A 13,069-nucleotide genomic window follows, 5' to 3' on the forward strand; every position below is an offset into this window, starting at 1 on the left:
ATTGATATATGTAACTCCTGTGCGTAGCGGCAGTAGTTGCCCAGCAAATAAACTTTTCGGAAAATATTTACTTGCTTTGTAATTGCGGGAAAAAGGACGCGGTAATTGGTTTAATTTAGCTCTAAAATCGAACACAAAGAAACCCGTTTAGAAAAGAGTCTTATGCCTTCTTTTCGCTTCTTTGAAAGACGAGAAAAGAATTTCTATTTCTTCGCAAACGTAATTTATTTGGTTTTTCAATTACTTTAAGGTATAATGTTATTTGGACTCAACCGTTCCCTGGTTCTCTCAAACCCAATTTTGTTTGAATAGGGCCACAAAAACGTCGTGGACGGGTCGTTGTATATTTCATGGAATGGATATAAGATTAATTAGTGATGAAAGAAAATGATTAGTATTTAAGGTAATTAATATTTTCTTATAATTCTGTTAATTTATACCAACGAAATGTTTAACATTTTTTACTAATCCTAAGCATTGTCTTTTGATAAAAAAATCTCATTGTTAATTAAATATTAATAAATTATAATGTACAATCTGTACTGTACAATCGCTTAAACTGGTATTAATTTAGTAAATTATAATTATAATTGTCTCTTATCTACATGTTACCGCAAATGTATGTAATCCGTCATTATATACATTTCCTCGGAATTGTATTTGATTCCTAAAATCGCACGGAAATGTGCAAAATAAATTATATTAAACACATATTCTAGGAAATCTATACATAGTCTTAATATATCTGTAAATATTTCAGATATCAATGGGTATGCGTATTTATTTATGGTAAGGGTATTTTTTTTTGTTTTATCAGGCGATCTCTACAACAATAGACTGAAAAAATGCTGAAATTGAGTAAAAAGAACCTATTGGCACTTCTGTACAAATTGCAGTTCCAGAGGTTGACAGAGGGCGTGGCGATGCCCAAAATATTAAAGGTGTAGTTTTGGCTAAAACCGATGATGAGCTATATCAAATTGGTACCAAGAACGAAATCTTAAAACATTAATCTTCTCGATTTCAAATTAATGTGTGTCGAAGAGTTCTTCTAGGTGCAGAGGATGTACCGAGTACGGAGATAGCAGTTGCTAACCTGCAATCCACTGCAATCAACCGGGATTTAAAAGTGCATTTGAAAGAAAAACTGCTACTACTACTACTACAGCAAGATTTTTTTTTAAATAAAAAAAACTTTAATAAAATAAAATTATTGTGTACTTCCAAGTGCCATTCCGGCTTACCATGGAAAAATAAATAGCCGTATTTAACATAATATAATAATACAAGACTTACTTTAATATTGTGACATTTAGAATTACTTACATAACAGACTAATTACTTACCAAACGAAAGTTTGACCTTATAGGAATAATATAAGTCGATTTTGTGAAAGTTTAAAAGTTCCTAGATACTTAGTTTTCGACGCTTTAATTAGTAAGATTATTATATTTTACGATATGACTGTTAACTTATTCTAAATGTTTGTCTCAACGAGTGCTAATCAAAATTTTAACGACGTGTTTTATTACAAAAAACATTATTTTTATAATCCTAATACGATATTATAACTACTTACAGTTCCTAGGAATTGTGCATATTTCCTAAATAGCTTCGTAATTATATAAATTTCCTAGGATTTGTATATAATTGGTAGATTTTATACATTTCCGGTAACATATCATCTATGCTATCTATATATCTAGCTCACATGGGTTAACTGGTCAACTCTTGCGCAGTCCGCGTCGGCACGCGGACGTAATAATTAGGATAATTGTCCTAACTGATGAATTACTTACGTCAATTACTTCCATCCTTCGATAGAGTTCACTTGTTACATTACGAAACGATAAAAATGTAAATTGCAGTTCCAGTGACACGAAATGAAGCCAAACCATTCAATTTAAGGCTTGCAATACATACTTTTAAAACAAAATTAACTGGTCTGAAAATATTCCAGTGGCCCTACAACCTTTCTATGGCTGTGTTTCAGATTAATGTATGTGTTTCGTGATAATTTGTTTTTCTAAAAGTCAGTTAGGACCAGCTTTTGTGTCTGCCACATTTTGAGTCTAAGGCATGCCAGTTACCTCACGATCTCTTTCTTCACCGTACGAAAGAGACAGAAAGGCAAAAATCATGTTGGATGCACAAGGGCGAGAGTCGCACGCTAAAGGTACTTGTGCAACACTGCTCAAAGCAATGAAGCAACAGAATTAATAAATTCTTATAATTAAGGGCAGTAATAAAACAAATCTGCACATTGTAATATTATTATTTAATCTTTCATAATAGATACTCTCCTAATGATGAAATTATTTACGCTTACATTTCTTTATTTGGAATGACAATACTATTTATACATAGCTTAAAAATAAATAAACTTGACAGCTGACAAGCACATGACATGCAAACGAAAGCAAAGAGTGAAGCTAACCGACTGCCTCTTTGGTTCATTGTTTTATCAAAAATCTTAAATAAATATAGCCTACATTGTGAAAATCCGTTTAGCTAATTCCACGGTCGCCTAACTACTTACAACTATATACTCAATCATTATTTGTACATGAAAATAAAAACAATTCCAACAACCAAGATAAACTATCATAATCATATACAATAATGGACACAAACAATACGATATCTTAAACATAATAACATTGCCATAATATATGAGCACGGCGTATTGCATATTCCATTATCTTAACATAACATTAACAATTTTAACCAATGCACCAATAAATAGAGCATACAAGAGAAAAGATAAATAAGACTAGAAGTGTTTAATATTAAGGAAGAAAAATTCGAGAGAAGATTTATTAGTAATAAATATAACTGTTACAGATGGTTAATTATATCCCTTAAAGCAATTAAGTCATACCTAAACGATCCGTCTACTGTGGATATTATAAGTTTAATCGAACAAATTTTAATTGTCGCGTCTCTTTCACTTAAATTGTGTTCTCCCTATGATAGAGAGTGATAGATAGGTTGTAGGATACAGAGATTTTATAAATATGGTTTATGGAATTATGAATTGTCGTTGTTTAATTCAAATCAGCAATATAACTGATATCCAAGTAGTATATCAAATAACAAGTTTCTTTAAAGGATATAAAATCGAATATATTACATTATTTACCTAACTTGACTTGTTTACATTTTTTATAAAACCAGGGGTAAACGAGCAGGAGGCTCACTTGATGTTAAGTGACACCGCCCCATCCCAGATGGCTCGCAAGTGCGTCACCGGCCTTTAAGAATTAGAACGCTATTTTCTAGAAGGATCCTATGTCGAATTGGTTCAGACTCTTCAGTGCGCAAATGGTTCAACATCGTTGTAATATCGTAATTTGCCTCGACGTCTCATGATGAAACCCAGTTCACTTTACATATCTCAGATGGATTACAATTTATATTAGGCACACGTTAAATTATATACATAATGTAATAAATTTGCATTTATAACCTTTATGTTTTTACGTAAACCAAAAATTATCGAACAAACAATATTTAGTTTTGGATCAAGGCTTTATACGCGAAAATTGTCGATTAAACTTGTAAAATATTCTTAGAAAACGCGTAATTAATATCGGTGGAAACTATATTGGATCACTCATAAAAACATTTACTGAATCACAATAATTGCCTTAAGGTTTTATTAATAAACATGCAAATATTTATCCAGAAAATGCAAACCAAATGAAACTAAAACGTCTTATTGGTGCAATGTACAGGTACACACAATTTTTTAATCAAAAAGTAGCCGATCAATATAATGTGAGAAAGCATTGAATCATTAAAATATAGCCTTCCACAACTAAAGTCCCCGCTTAGGGAATCAACCCCTAACACTTAACAATCCCAATATGACTCAATGGCCAGTTTCACCAACAGTTCGATAAAGAAACGTTTCAACATACATTTCCATATTTCAATAAATCCAGTGATAATCCGGCAAGAAATTTTCCCTCAATTTCCTTCAGACAATATTCAATAGACGTCAGTCTAAGTATTTAAGTATTCTTTGAATAATAAATCGTTCACCTAAACATTAGTTATGTTCAACAACATAACATACGTGAGGAAAGTAGACTTTCCAAACGAATCAGTCTCTCCGTGTAAATGGTCCTTCGAGCCGAGTTACAGTTCAATAGTGACCTTCGTCGTATATATAGATGGCCTCTCCGGCGGCTTCCTTCAGTGGCGGGGGCGGGGGAGGGAAGTCCAAGTCACCAGGCCGGAAAAGTTTAGACGCGTTAGGGGCGGGGGACGCGGGGGCAGGGGAGCCTTCTCCACGTCGCTTCACGCCACTGGATGTCGCCGAGCGAAAAGACGATTTACGTGCCAGTCTGCCGAAAGAAAAAACATTTTAAATATCTATATATATCGTAGCAAATATAAAAGCAAATATTATGAGCGATTTATTTCAAAGTTTAGATGAAAAAAAAATCATTTTATAAACAAAAAATTGTTCAAGAGGTTTCCTTATAACAAGTTAAAAGTAAATTAAAGGCGGTTCTAGTATATATTATAGTATAGTAGTCAGTTTCTAATTGTGAAGACGCGTACGTCACAAATTGGAGTGATCTAGTTTAATATTCGATAGTAAAACAGAGGTTAAAAAAGTCAATAATTCTTGCATCAGTAAACATTAGCCGTACCTGGAAGCCATCTCCTCGGGAGTCTCCTCTATCTCGAGCACCCAACTGACGGAGTCGTGTTTCTCCACAACTCCCTTGACAGCGGGCAGTGGAGGGGTTAAGGGCGAGGGGGAACCAGAAGGGGAGGCAGGGGGAGACGCGGGAGGGGACGAGTCCCCGGACGAACACGTGTGGGGACGAGACCCACTGCGCTCTACGTACGCACCGCCCGCTAGCAGAGAGACCACCTGAAAGGCAAAATATTTAATAAAAAATTGATACGCATTCAGATAATTTTCAGTATTTTAATTCTTATCATTATGTGTTGGTTTGAGTCATCAGTAGCGGTAATTTATGTTTTATCTACTAAAATCTTATGCACGAACAAACTAATATACTACATCTGGACTATTATATCTTGTCGATAGGTAAATCATGAAAATTATTAACCTAAAATTCCTGGTTTCCATGCCCGAAAGAACAATTTACGTATATTTTTTTAAGTTTAAGATTAACTTGCATTCGGTGTTTTATAACAATATTATAAACTTAAGATATCACCAAAATACTTTAAATTGGGTAGAATTACAGAAATATACTATAGCTGCCGCGCCATCTGTTAGAATTGTATCAAATAATGAACAAACATTTGCAATAAAACAATACTGCGGGTATACATTGATATGTAAGCTATCCTATATTTTAAGTTAGATAAAACTGCACACGGTGTGCAAATTTGACCGGTTAGGTAGTTTAGTACGTGATTTATATATATTTAAATAAATTATACCTGTGACTTCTGTCGAAGTTTGTATCGGAGCTCTTCGTTGTGGGCCAGGAGACGCGCGGCGTGGTCCCGATCACGAGCAGCGCCTTCTCTTAATCGGCGATTGTCGTCTCTGAGGCGATCGACTTCACGCTGCCTGGCAGCGCCACGCTCTCGTAATTCCTCTGCAGCTTGACGGGCGCTGCCCGCGTCACGCTCGGCGGCGGCACGCCGTTCGCGCTCAGCTACCAGCTCACTGCGACAATCCCGCAGTGAAGCCACCTCTGCTTGCTTCAGTTCTACCACCGAGCGTAGAGATCGAACCTATGGTACAGAATAACAGCATACAGTTTAAACTAACATCAGAAAAGGGTGACCTATGACATAATATTGTTGCAATTGAATATGCTGAATGTGTGCTTCTGTATATACTTTGAAAAATCAAATATAATTGTATTATAAGAAGCAAAATCTTTTTAGAAGTGGGAAGAATTTAACTTTATTTAGCACCAATTAAGGTATACTTCAAAATAAATTTTATTTTGGTTAATTACAGTTTTCTTTTAATTTATCGATAAATGTACGTTGGATTATTAATGCAATGTTCTAGCTTTGTATACATATTGTCTAAGTGTTTTCTTTTATAATATGGAAATATATAGTACAGCTTTTAGATTACTTATAAATAAATAATAATATACATAAATAGTAGCCTGGGTAATTCAATCATCATGTCAGTAGATCAAAACGAAAAACTTACTGATAGGATATCAATGTCAAAGCTTACCTCTGCGGCTAATTCAGTAGCATCCTTGCTCAACTCCTCGTTAGCCTGTATCCTCAGCTCACACTCTTCAGCCTCCCAGCAGATGGGGTCACAGGCCGCGTCACAGGTATATTTCTTCCCAGTTTCCCCAGAGGGGTATGGAGTACCCGGGCCCTGGTCCACATTGTCCCGAGCTGCAGCGAGCTGGGCACGCAGTGTACGCTCAATCTCACTGTGGGCATGTAACCTCGTCCTACTCTCTGCTACCTCATGTTTTAAGGAATCAATAGTGTCCTGAAAATATAAACGTATATATTAATATATATATATCGGCTATCTATGGTGCGACATTGTTTCAATTGGTTTTTAACGTTTCAAGTTTTTTTTTTGATTTAATGTTTATGTTATAGTGTATAGATATATATATGTCACTCAACTAAGTATATACGTTATTTATTTAACGTCGACGTCCTGCTGGATCTGTGTCTAGTTTGTGTTTTTATTACACCAACTTCTTCAGAGATTAAATATACAATAAATAAATATAAATCAATTTTAATATGTATAATATGCCACAGTCTAAGGAATGTTACAGTTAACGCCATTGACTATCAAAATTTAGTGTTAAATATAATATCGGAAACTCTTTTGCAATACAAACTTTGTCTAAGGTCAATAAAAAGTTATGCTGCCTATATAAAGCAGGACGATGGTTGATTCTATTGTACGGTGGGTGTTGTTTACTCACAAGTACTAAAGAAAATGAAGAACATTGAACATTGTTACGACTTTCAGTTGTTATTTGAAAGTTTTCTTATAATGAATTTTTTGTATGGCGTGGGGCCATTCTTACGTTTTATAAGGGTTCTCTTTAATTATAGGCTACAATAGGCCTTTACAATACTCAGAAATCCTTGTAACGAATTCAGTAGGTACCTACCTATCGTTCGTCATTCGTAAACAAATAGCATTGTTAAAACATAACTTTAGACATATAATCAACTATCAGATGGTGTTTTTGTTCTTTGACACCATCGCTTCGCTTTGTCACTATTATTTACGTTAATACTTGTAAATATTTACGAAAATTCTTGAGTTAATTTAAACCTATTTTTCTTTAAACAATAAAACTAACCTTCAGTCCTTTAACGTCGTTGGCCAAGGCCGAGACCTCTTCTATATGTGTGGCTTGTAAACGAGCGTTCGCCTCTTCCTTTGAAGATACTTCCATCTCTAGCTCTGAGATCTTGCTCAGGCATTCTGCGACTATATAAATAAATAATTTATGAAATTTTAAACTCCTTTAATAAATTGTCTCTGTACAAAGACATCATTTAACCTAAAGATCTAGCTTAAGACTAAAAGGTAATTTTTAAAGTCATAAGATACTGTCCAATAACACTACTTACAGTCTCAATTAAGAAGAAGATACTTTGTTCTTAAGTACTATTTCTTTCAAAACTTTTAAGAATAACGTGCACCCACACTTATACTTCATAATATTATTTGTTTTATGTGTCAAATAACGTAGCTAAAATATCTACTATTAAGCAAACCTTTAAACAAATAATACAATATATTTGATATTAGTATATTCTTTTACATTAATCTAAATGACGGCTTGTACAATTTACCCACTAAACTATAATCGTAAAATTATATTTTTTTAATTTAAATTTTAAGACATTTTTTAAAGTTTTAAGACATTTTTTAAATTTTAAGACATTTTTTAAAGTTTTAAGACATTTTTTAAAGTTTAAGACATTTTTTAAAGTTTTAAGACATTATACGTACTGGTGTCGAGGTCCTTTTGCGCACGCTGCTGTCTGTCGCGGTCGGCGCGAGCAGCACTGCTGCGTTCTGCCGCTGCCACGCCGCGCCACCGCTCGGCTTCTACCCGCCATGAGCTGCCGTTTAATGCATCCAGCTGCAATCATTGTTGCTTATAAAAATCACACCTACGAAAAATTCTTGTAAATCGAAAAAAGTTAGTTAAATTCTATGCAAGATTTTAAGAAAATAAAAGTTTATGTGTAGTACTAGTGTTTAAGAGTGAAATAAAGCAACTGTTAATGTCTTAACTCTAGTATTATGTGTTTTGTTGTCATATTTTTTTTTTATTTTTTTTTTGTATCATATGGTTGTATAAGTGTAACCTATTGTGGATGCGTCCAGTGTGTTTTTTTTTGTTTTATTTTTGACTTTGTTTTTATTATAAGGATGTTTCTGTTTGGTTTCCGAATAAATAAATAAATACTCACCCGGAACACTAAGTATTGCACCAATACACCGAGGGCTTCGACACCTTTTGCGGCGTGAGCCAAAGCATCGGCTTGTTCCGTGGAGGCAGCAGATATCGGGACGAGCGGGGCTGGCGTAGGCGCAGGCAGCGGGGCGGCCGGGGTTCTGGCGGTTTGTTGCGGCGTCTGCGCCCGCTTGCCTCGTGGCCCTACCGCTGTCGCTACGCGCGGTGGTTCTATAAATAAATAAATCACATTTAATTTATATTTACCATACATAAACATAAACTCAACATTAGTAATTTGTCACTGAACACATATTCTAGGATTGACAAGTCAGGTTCTTAAAAACCCAATGTAAATTATATCCTTCCGAATGTTGTGTGAAAAATTTTTACGACAAAGGTAACTGAAACGATTTTTTTGTTATCAAATGTATGTAATATTCTGTATCGTACTGATCTACGGGAATTGGACTAAAGATGCTGACTAATCTGTCGTTATCATCATCACCTGGTACTATATACATTAACACTATGGTATTTTTATACATATATATACTCCAGTCTTTTATTATTATGAAAAACAAAAATTTCCGCCGTTTGTTTTTAATTACACAATATTCTTCACACGGTACAGAGACAATAGAAAACAATACAACAGAACGTATTTCATTGTTGATTTTATCGCGTCAGAAGTAGAGTGTTGTGAATCTTTATACGTCTCTTATCAAGCTGATCTCACGTTAATGATGAGATGGGCCAATGGGGCAACACGAGAGATGTTAAATGATACCATACAATTTCACTTTGGTGTTACAACAAGATATTTTCATATTCATATTTGAATCTCCGGACTGAATAGTTTTAGGAATTACGTCCTTATCAAAACAATTGAGAGTTATCATTGGCTCGACTGTTGAAAAAATTTTTCTAAAAATAGTTTAACTATTAAACAAATATTGTTACATTTAGAACGTTCATAGTTTTCTCTGAGTAATAGATGCATTGTTCAATGCAACCTTGTTTTATTTTAGAGTTCTCCTCCATCGTTAAAGGACTCCAACACACAAAAATATCAAATCAAACCCAATATTCCGGAGATTGAAACAAACGTAAAACGGCTAAACAAATACAGTTAAATTTTACTAGGGCACGCGTAATTAATTGCGGGCCCTTACGACGTAACCGTAAGTGAAATCGAAAAACTATTCACGAATACGAATACGAATACTTTCAACTAACTAGATTCTACTTGTCCTTAAGCGTAACGTCCGTTTTAGCCATAAATAGACTGATCCCACATTCTCGGACCCGTTATTAATTATCATACATGTTTCGTTTCCTAGATAAAGTTTGTGATTCTTCCAATACTGGTTATGTAATACGTCTAGACGACTACTTTCGTTATTTTAATTGGGCTATACATTATTTATTAAAATCTCTAATATCGTTTATATGTTATATAAGTTTAAGGGTAATGCAGACACACACAAGTGCGAACTCACTTTACAAAATTCAACATGTCTCGGACTGACTCGAGTCCGAATCGGTAATATTATTGAGATTTTAAAGGCCGGCTAACGCCCGAACCCAATAATTAATCCACAATCTCAGATTGTTTTCAATCATCAGACCGTGAGAGTCGATCGATCTCCTATCTGCATCCCATAACCAAACCCTACGAAGACAATCCATTTTTGGATAGCGACGGACAGAATGCAATCTCTTCGCTTTTTACAGTCATATTTGATAATCAATATAAAATTGATAAAACCATAGGTACAAATAATATTAAAATCTATGTTTAAAACACATCAAATAGCTTTTGAAATATTTTAAAAACTGGTGTAAATTAAAATGTTAAGATCACAGTTGAACTGTCAGTATCATGCAAAGGCCTATCCACATACACCGATCCGACCATGGATAGCTTGTATCGACATGGCTATTACAATCCGTCGATTGGTTATTAGCACACTTTTGTCAGTGTTTGGCAAATGTCCATCACAGATGGTCAAAAATGAATTGAGATAGGTTATTGGGTTTGAGCGTAAATGAATTATAGAACTATGAATAAAAAACAAATTCAGAAATCCGAAAAAAAATTCTTTGTTACTCAGTTGTAACTGTTAACTAATGAGATGATTTAAGATCAAAAGATACAGAGCCTTTATAAAAATATCCAGTTTCCCACGCGCTCCATTGACAATCCTAGTTGATGTTCTGCACCATTTACCAACATCCTATTTCCGTCAACATACTAAATGAAGCAAACGTCGTTCCGACAAATTTTATTTATTTTGACAGTTTTAATTAATTATTACATATAAAGCGTGTTGTAAGATTTATAATAATAATGTTTTTTTTAATCTGTGCTGGCGGCCTTATCTCTTGGTATTGGGTAGAAATCTCTCTTCACCTTTACCCTATTCACCGTGGAGTGTTCAAAGTTATAACCCGTAATAAAGTTATTATTTAATAATTAATACCTAAAATTGTCACGTATAAAGCTTCGAAAAAGTTAATCATATTTGTTTAATACATATTTGATTTACGCGAACACATTTTAAGTAAAATTTAATTTAATAAATTAAAATGAAATTCAGATTACGTTTTTGTATATTATTACTATTTAAAAAACTATGGAAAAAAGAATGAAGTGGTGAGCCCATAGATAAAAAAGGCCTTTTCTACCTCTTTGTTGAAAAAAATAACGAAAATCAAAGATATATTTGTCACTTTAATAAGGACTTGTATAACCTTACTTGTAATAAAGATATAAATATGTATGATTTATTGTGATTCAGTTTTATTGTGAGTTAAGTGAACCCTCTTTACTCAGTAGGGTCAGTCTGTGTGTGGGCAGCAATTTGGAGCACAGCATTGTTGAGTTATGAAATTAACAAGGACATAAGGATGTGCAAATCAAGCGTTATATCTAGATAAAAAAGTATGATAGAAATCGTGTAGTAGTAGTCACATAGGTCACCTTATTCCTGCAAAAAAAATCTTGATTTTGCGCGCTGTACCACAGTCAAATTAATATCACTGATCTTAACCTAATTAATTATCAACTTTTATTAACCATTATAATCTTCATTTAAGATATGTAAAACTGTTCTTAGCGAGACAAAAAGATCAAGAATATCTTGTTTTCCTACTAATGCTAAATCTTAGTGCACTAATATACTCTTGGACATTTGTTAAGAAATTCTTCTATGTTCTGTCTGTATACTGACTGGCACATCAAATGTTAAACACCATATAGTGTTACGTACCAAAAACTAAATTTGTTACGCAAATAGTTACGCAACAACCCTAACTAAGATTGTCCAGCAAACCCACGCCGATACTTTCGGCAATTTATGTTGAACTGTGTTATCTATATATATAAAAGAAAGTCGTGTTAGTTACACCACTTATAACTCAAGAACGAAAGAACAGATTTGAGTGAAAATTGGTATGGAGGTAGCTTAGAGCCAGGAGACGGACATAGGATACTTTTTATCCCGTTCGACAGCGTTCCCGTGGGACTTGACATGAAACGTCAGTCACTATAAAAAGTGGTATAACAAATAAGAATCAGACTTGGAATAATAAAACGCAAATGATAGCTATGTAATTGACGTATAATGACAGCTATGTAATGACGTATATATGACAATTTGATATTTGTAAGAAATCAATATTCAAAATATTTCTATTAAATAAATACGTTTAATTATTTTTACAATTTACAATTTAATTATAATGATAGTGCTATTGCCCATTCGTATAAACAGTGAAGAGAACTATAAAACTCGGTATGGTCGTATGTATACAGTTCATCCAAAGAATGATGAATGTTTCTATTTGTTGTTGTTGTCGAATGACGCATTTAATCGAGTAAAGGAAGTTTATGATACTTTAATGAAGGCAAACGATGATGAAAATGGTGGTTTATATTTCCTAGATGCCCTTGGTGGAACTGGCAAGACATTCCTCATGTCATTAGTTTTAGCAACTGTTCGGGCGAGATCCAACATAGCGGTTGCAGTTGCTTCTTCTGAAATAGCAGCCACATTGTTAGAAGGATGCCGTACGGCTCATTCAGAATTAAAATTACCGTTAAATCTTCAAACTATTGGAGAACCAACGTGTAATATTGCAAAACACTCAGCAATGGCCAAAGTTTTAGCGGCATCGAAAATCATCATCTGGGACGAATGCACAATGGCGCATAAACGTGCATTGGAAGCACTTAACCGAACATTAAAAGATTTACGCAATGAATCGAGATGTTTTGGAGGAGCAATGATTTTACTGTCTGGCGATTTCCGCCAAATACTGCCAGTAATTCCAAGATCTACGGCTGTCGACGAAATAAACGCTTGCCTCAAATCGTCAAATCTATGGCGCTATGTGACGAAACTGCAGCTGACAACAAACATGAGAGTTACATTGCTTACTGATAAAAAAGAAGAAAAAGAATAAAGATGTAGATGACCTGAACTACATAATGGTATGCGTTTGGTGGTTAGAAAATTGAAGAACAATGTAATTTACGCTACGATAATGATAGGAAAATTCAAAGGTGAGGAAGTTCTTATTCCGAGGATCCCGATGATCCCAACCGATATGCCGTTTGAATTTAAAAGACTTCAATTTCCGAT

The 13,069-nt window shown here is 34.2% G+C and overlaps 1 protein-coding gene across 5 annotated transcripts in view; it reads right to left on the bottom strand.

Annotated features, from left to right (window-relative positions):
- Nucleotides 1–2,259: 2,259 nt before the first annotated feature.
- Nucleotides 2,260–13,069, bottom strand: part of LOC110993998 (tropomyosin-1, isoforms 33/34) — a 73,788-nt gene continuing 62,978 nt past the window's right edge. For all 5 annotated transcript variants that reach the window (XM_022260463.2, XM_045629725.1, XM_045629724.1 and 2 more), the window contains 7 exons: nt 8,437–8,651; nt 7,970–8,102; nt 7,311–7,441; nt 6,197–6,469; nt 5,434–5,733; nt 4,665–4,891; nt 2,260–4,352 (listed from right to left, as the gene is read on the bottom strand). In XM_022260463.2, the coding sequence (XP_022116155.2) occupies nt 4,151–4,352; nt 4,665–4,891; nt 5,434–5,733; nt 6,197–6,469; nt 7,311–7,441; nt 7,970–8,102; nt 8,437–8,651 (1,481 nt within the window). In that variant the 3' untranslated portion in view covers nt 2,260–4,150. The remainder of the gene's footprint in view (nt 4,353–4,664; nt 4,892–5,433; nt 5,734–6,196; nt 6,470–7,310; nt 7,442–7,969; nt 8,103–8,436; nt 8,652–13,069) is intronic.

Source organism: Pieris rapae, chromosome 10 (assembly GCF_905147795.1).
Source record: "Pieris rapae chromosome 10, ilPieRapa1.1, whole genome shotgun sequence".
Taxonomy (NCBI): Eukaryota; Metazoa; Arthropoda; class Insecta; order Lepidoptera; family Pieridae; genus Pieris; species Pieris rapae.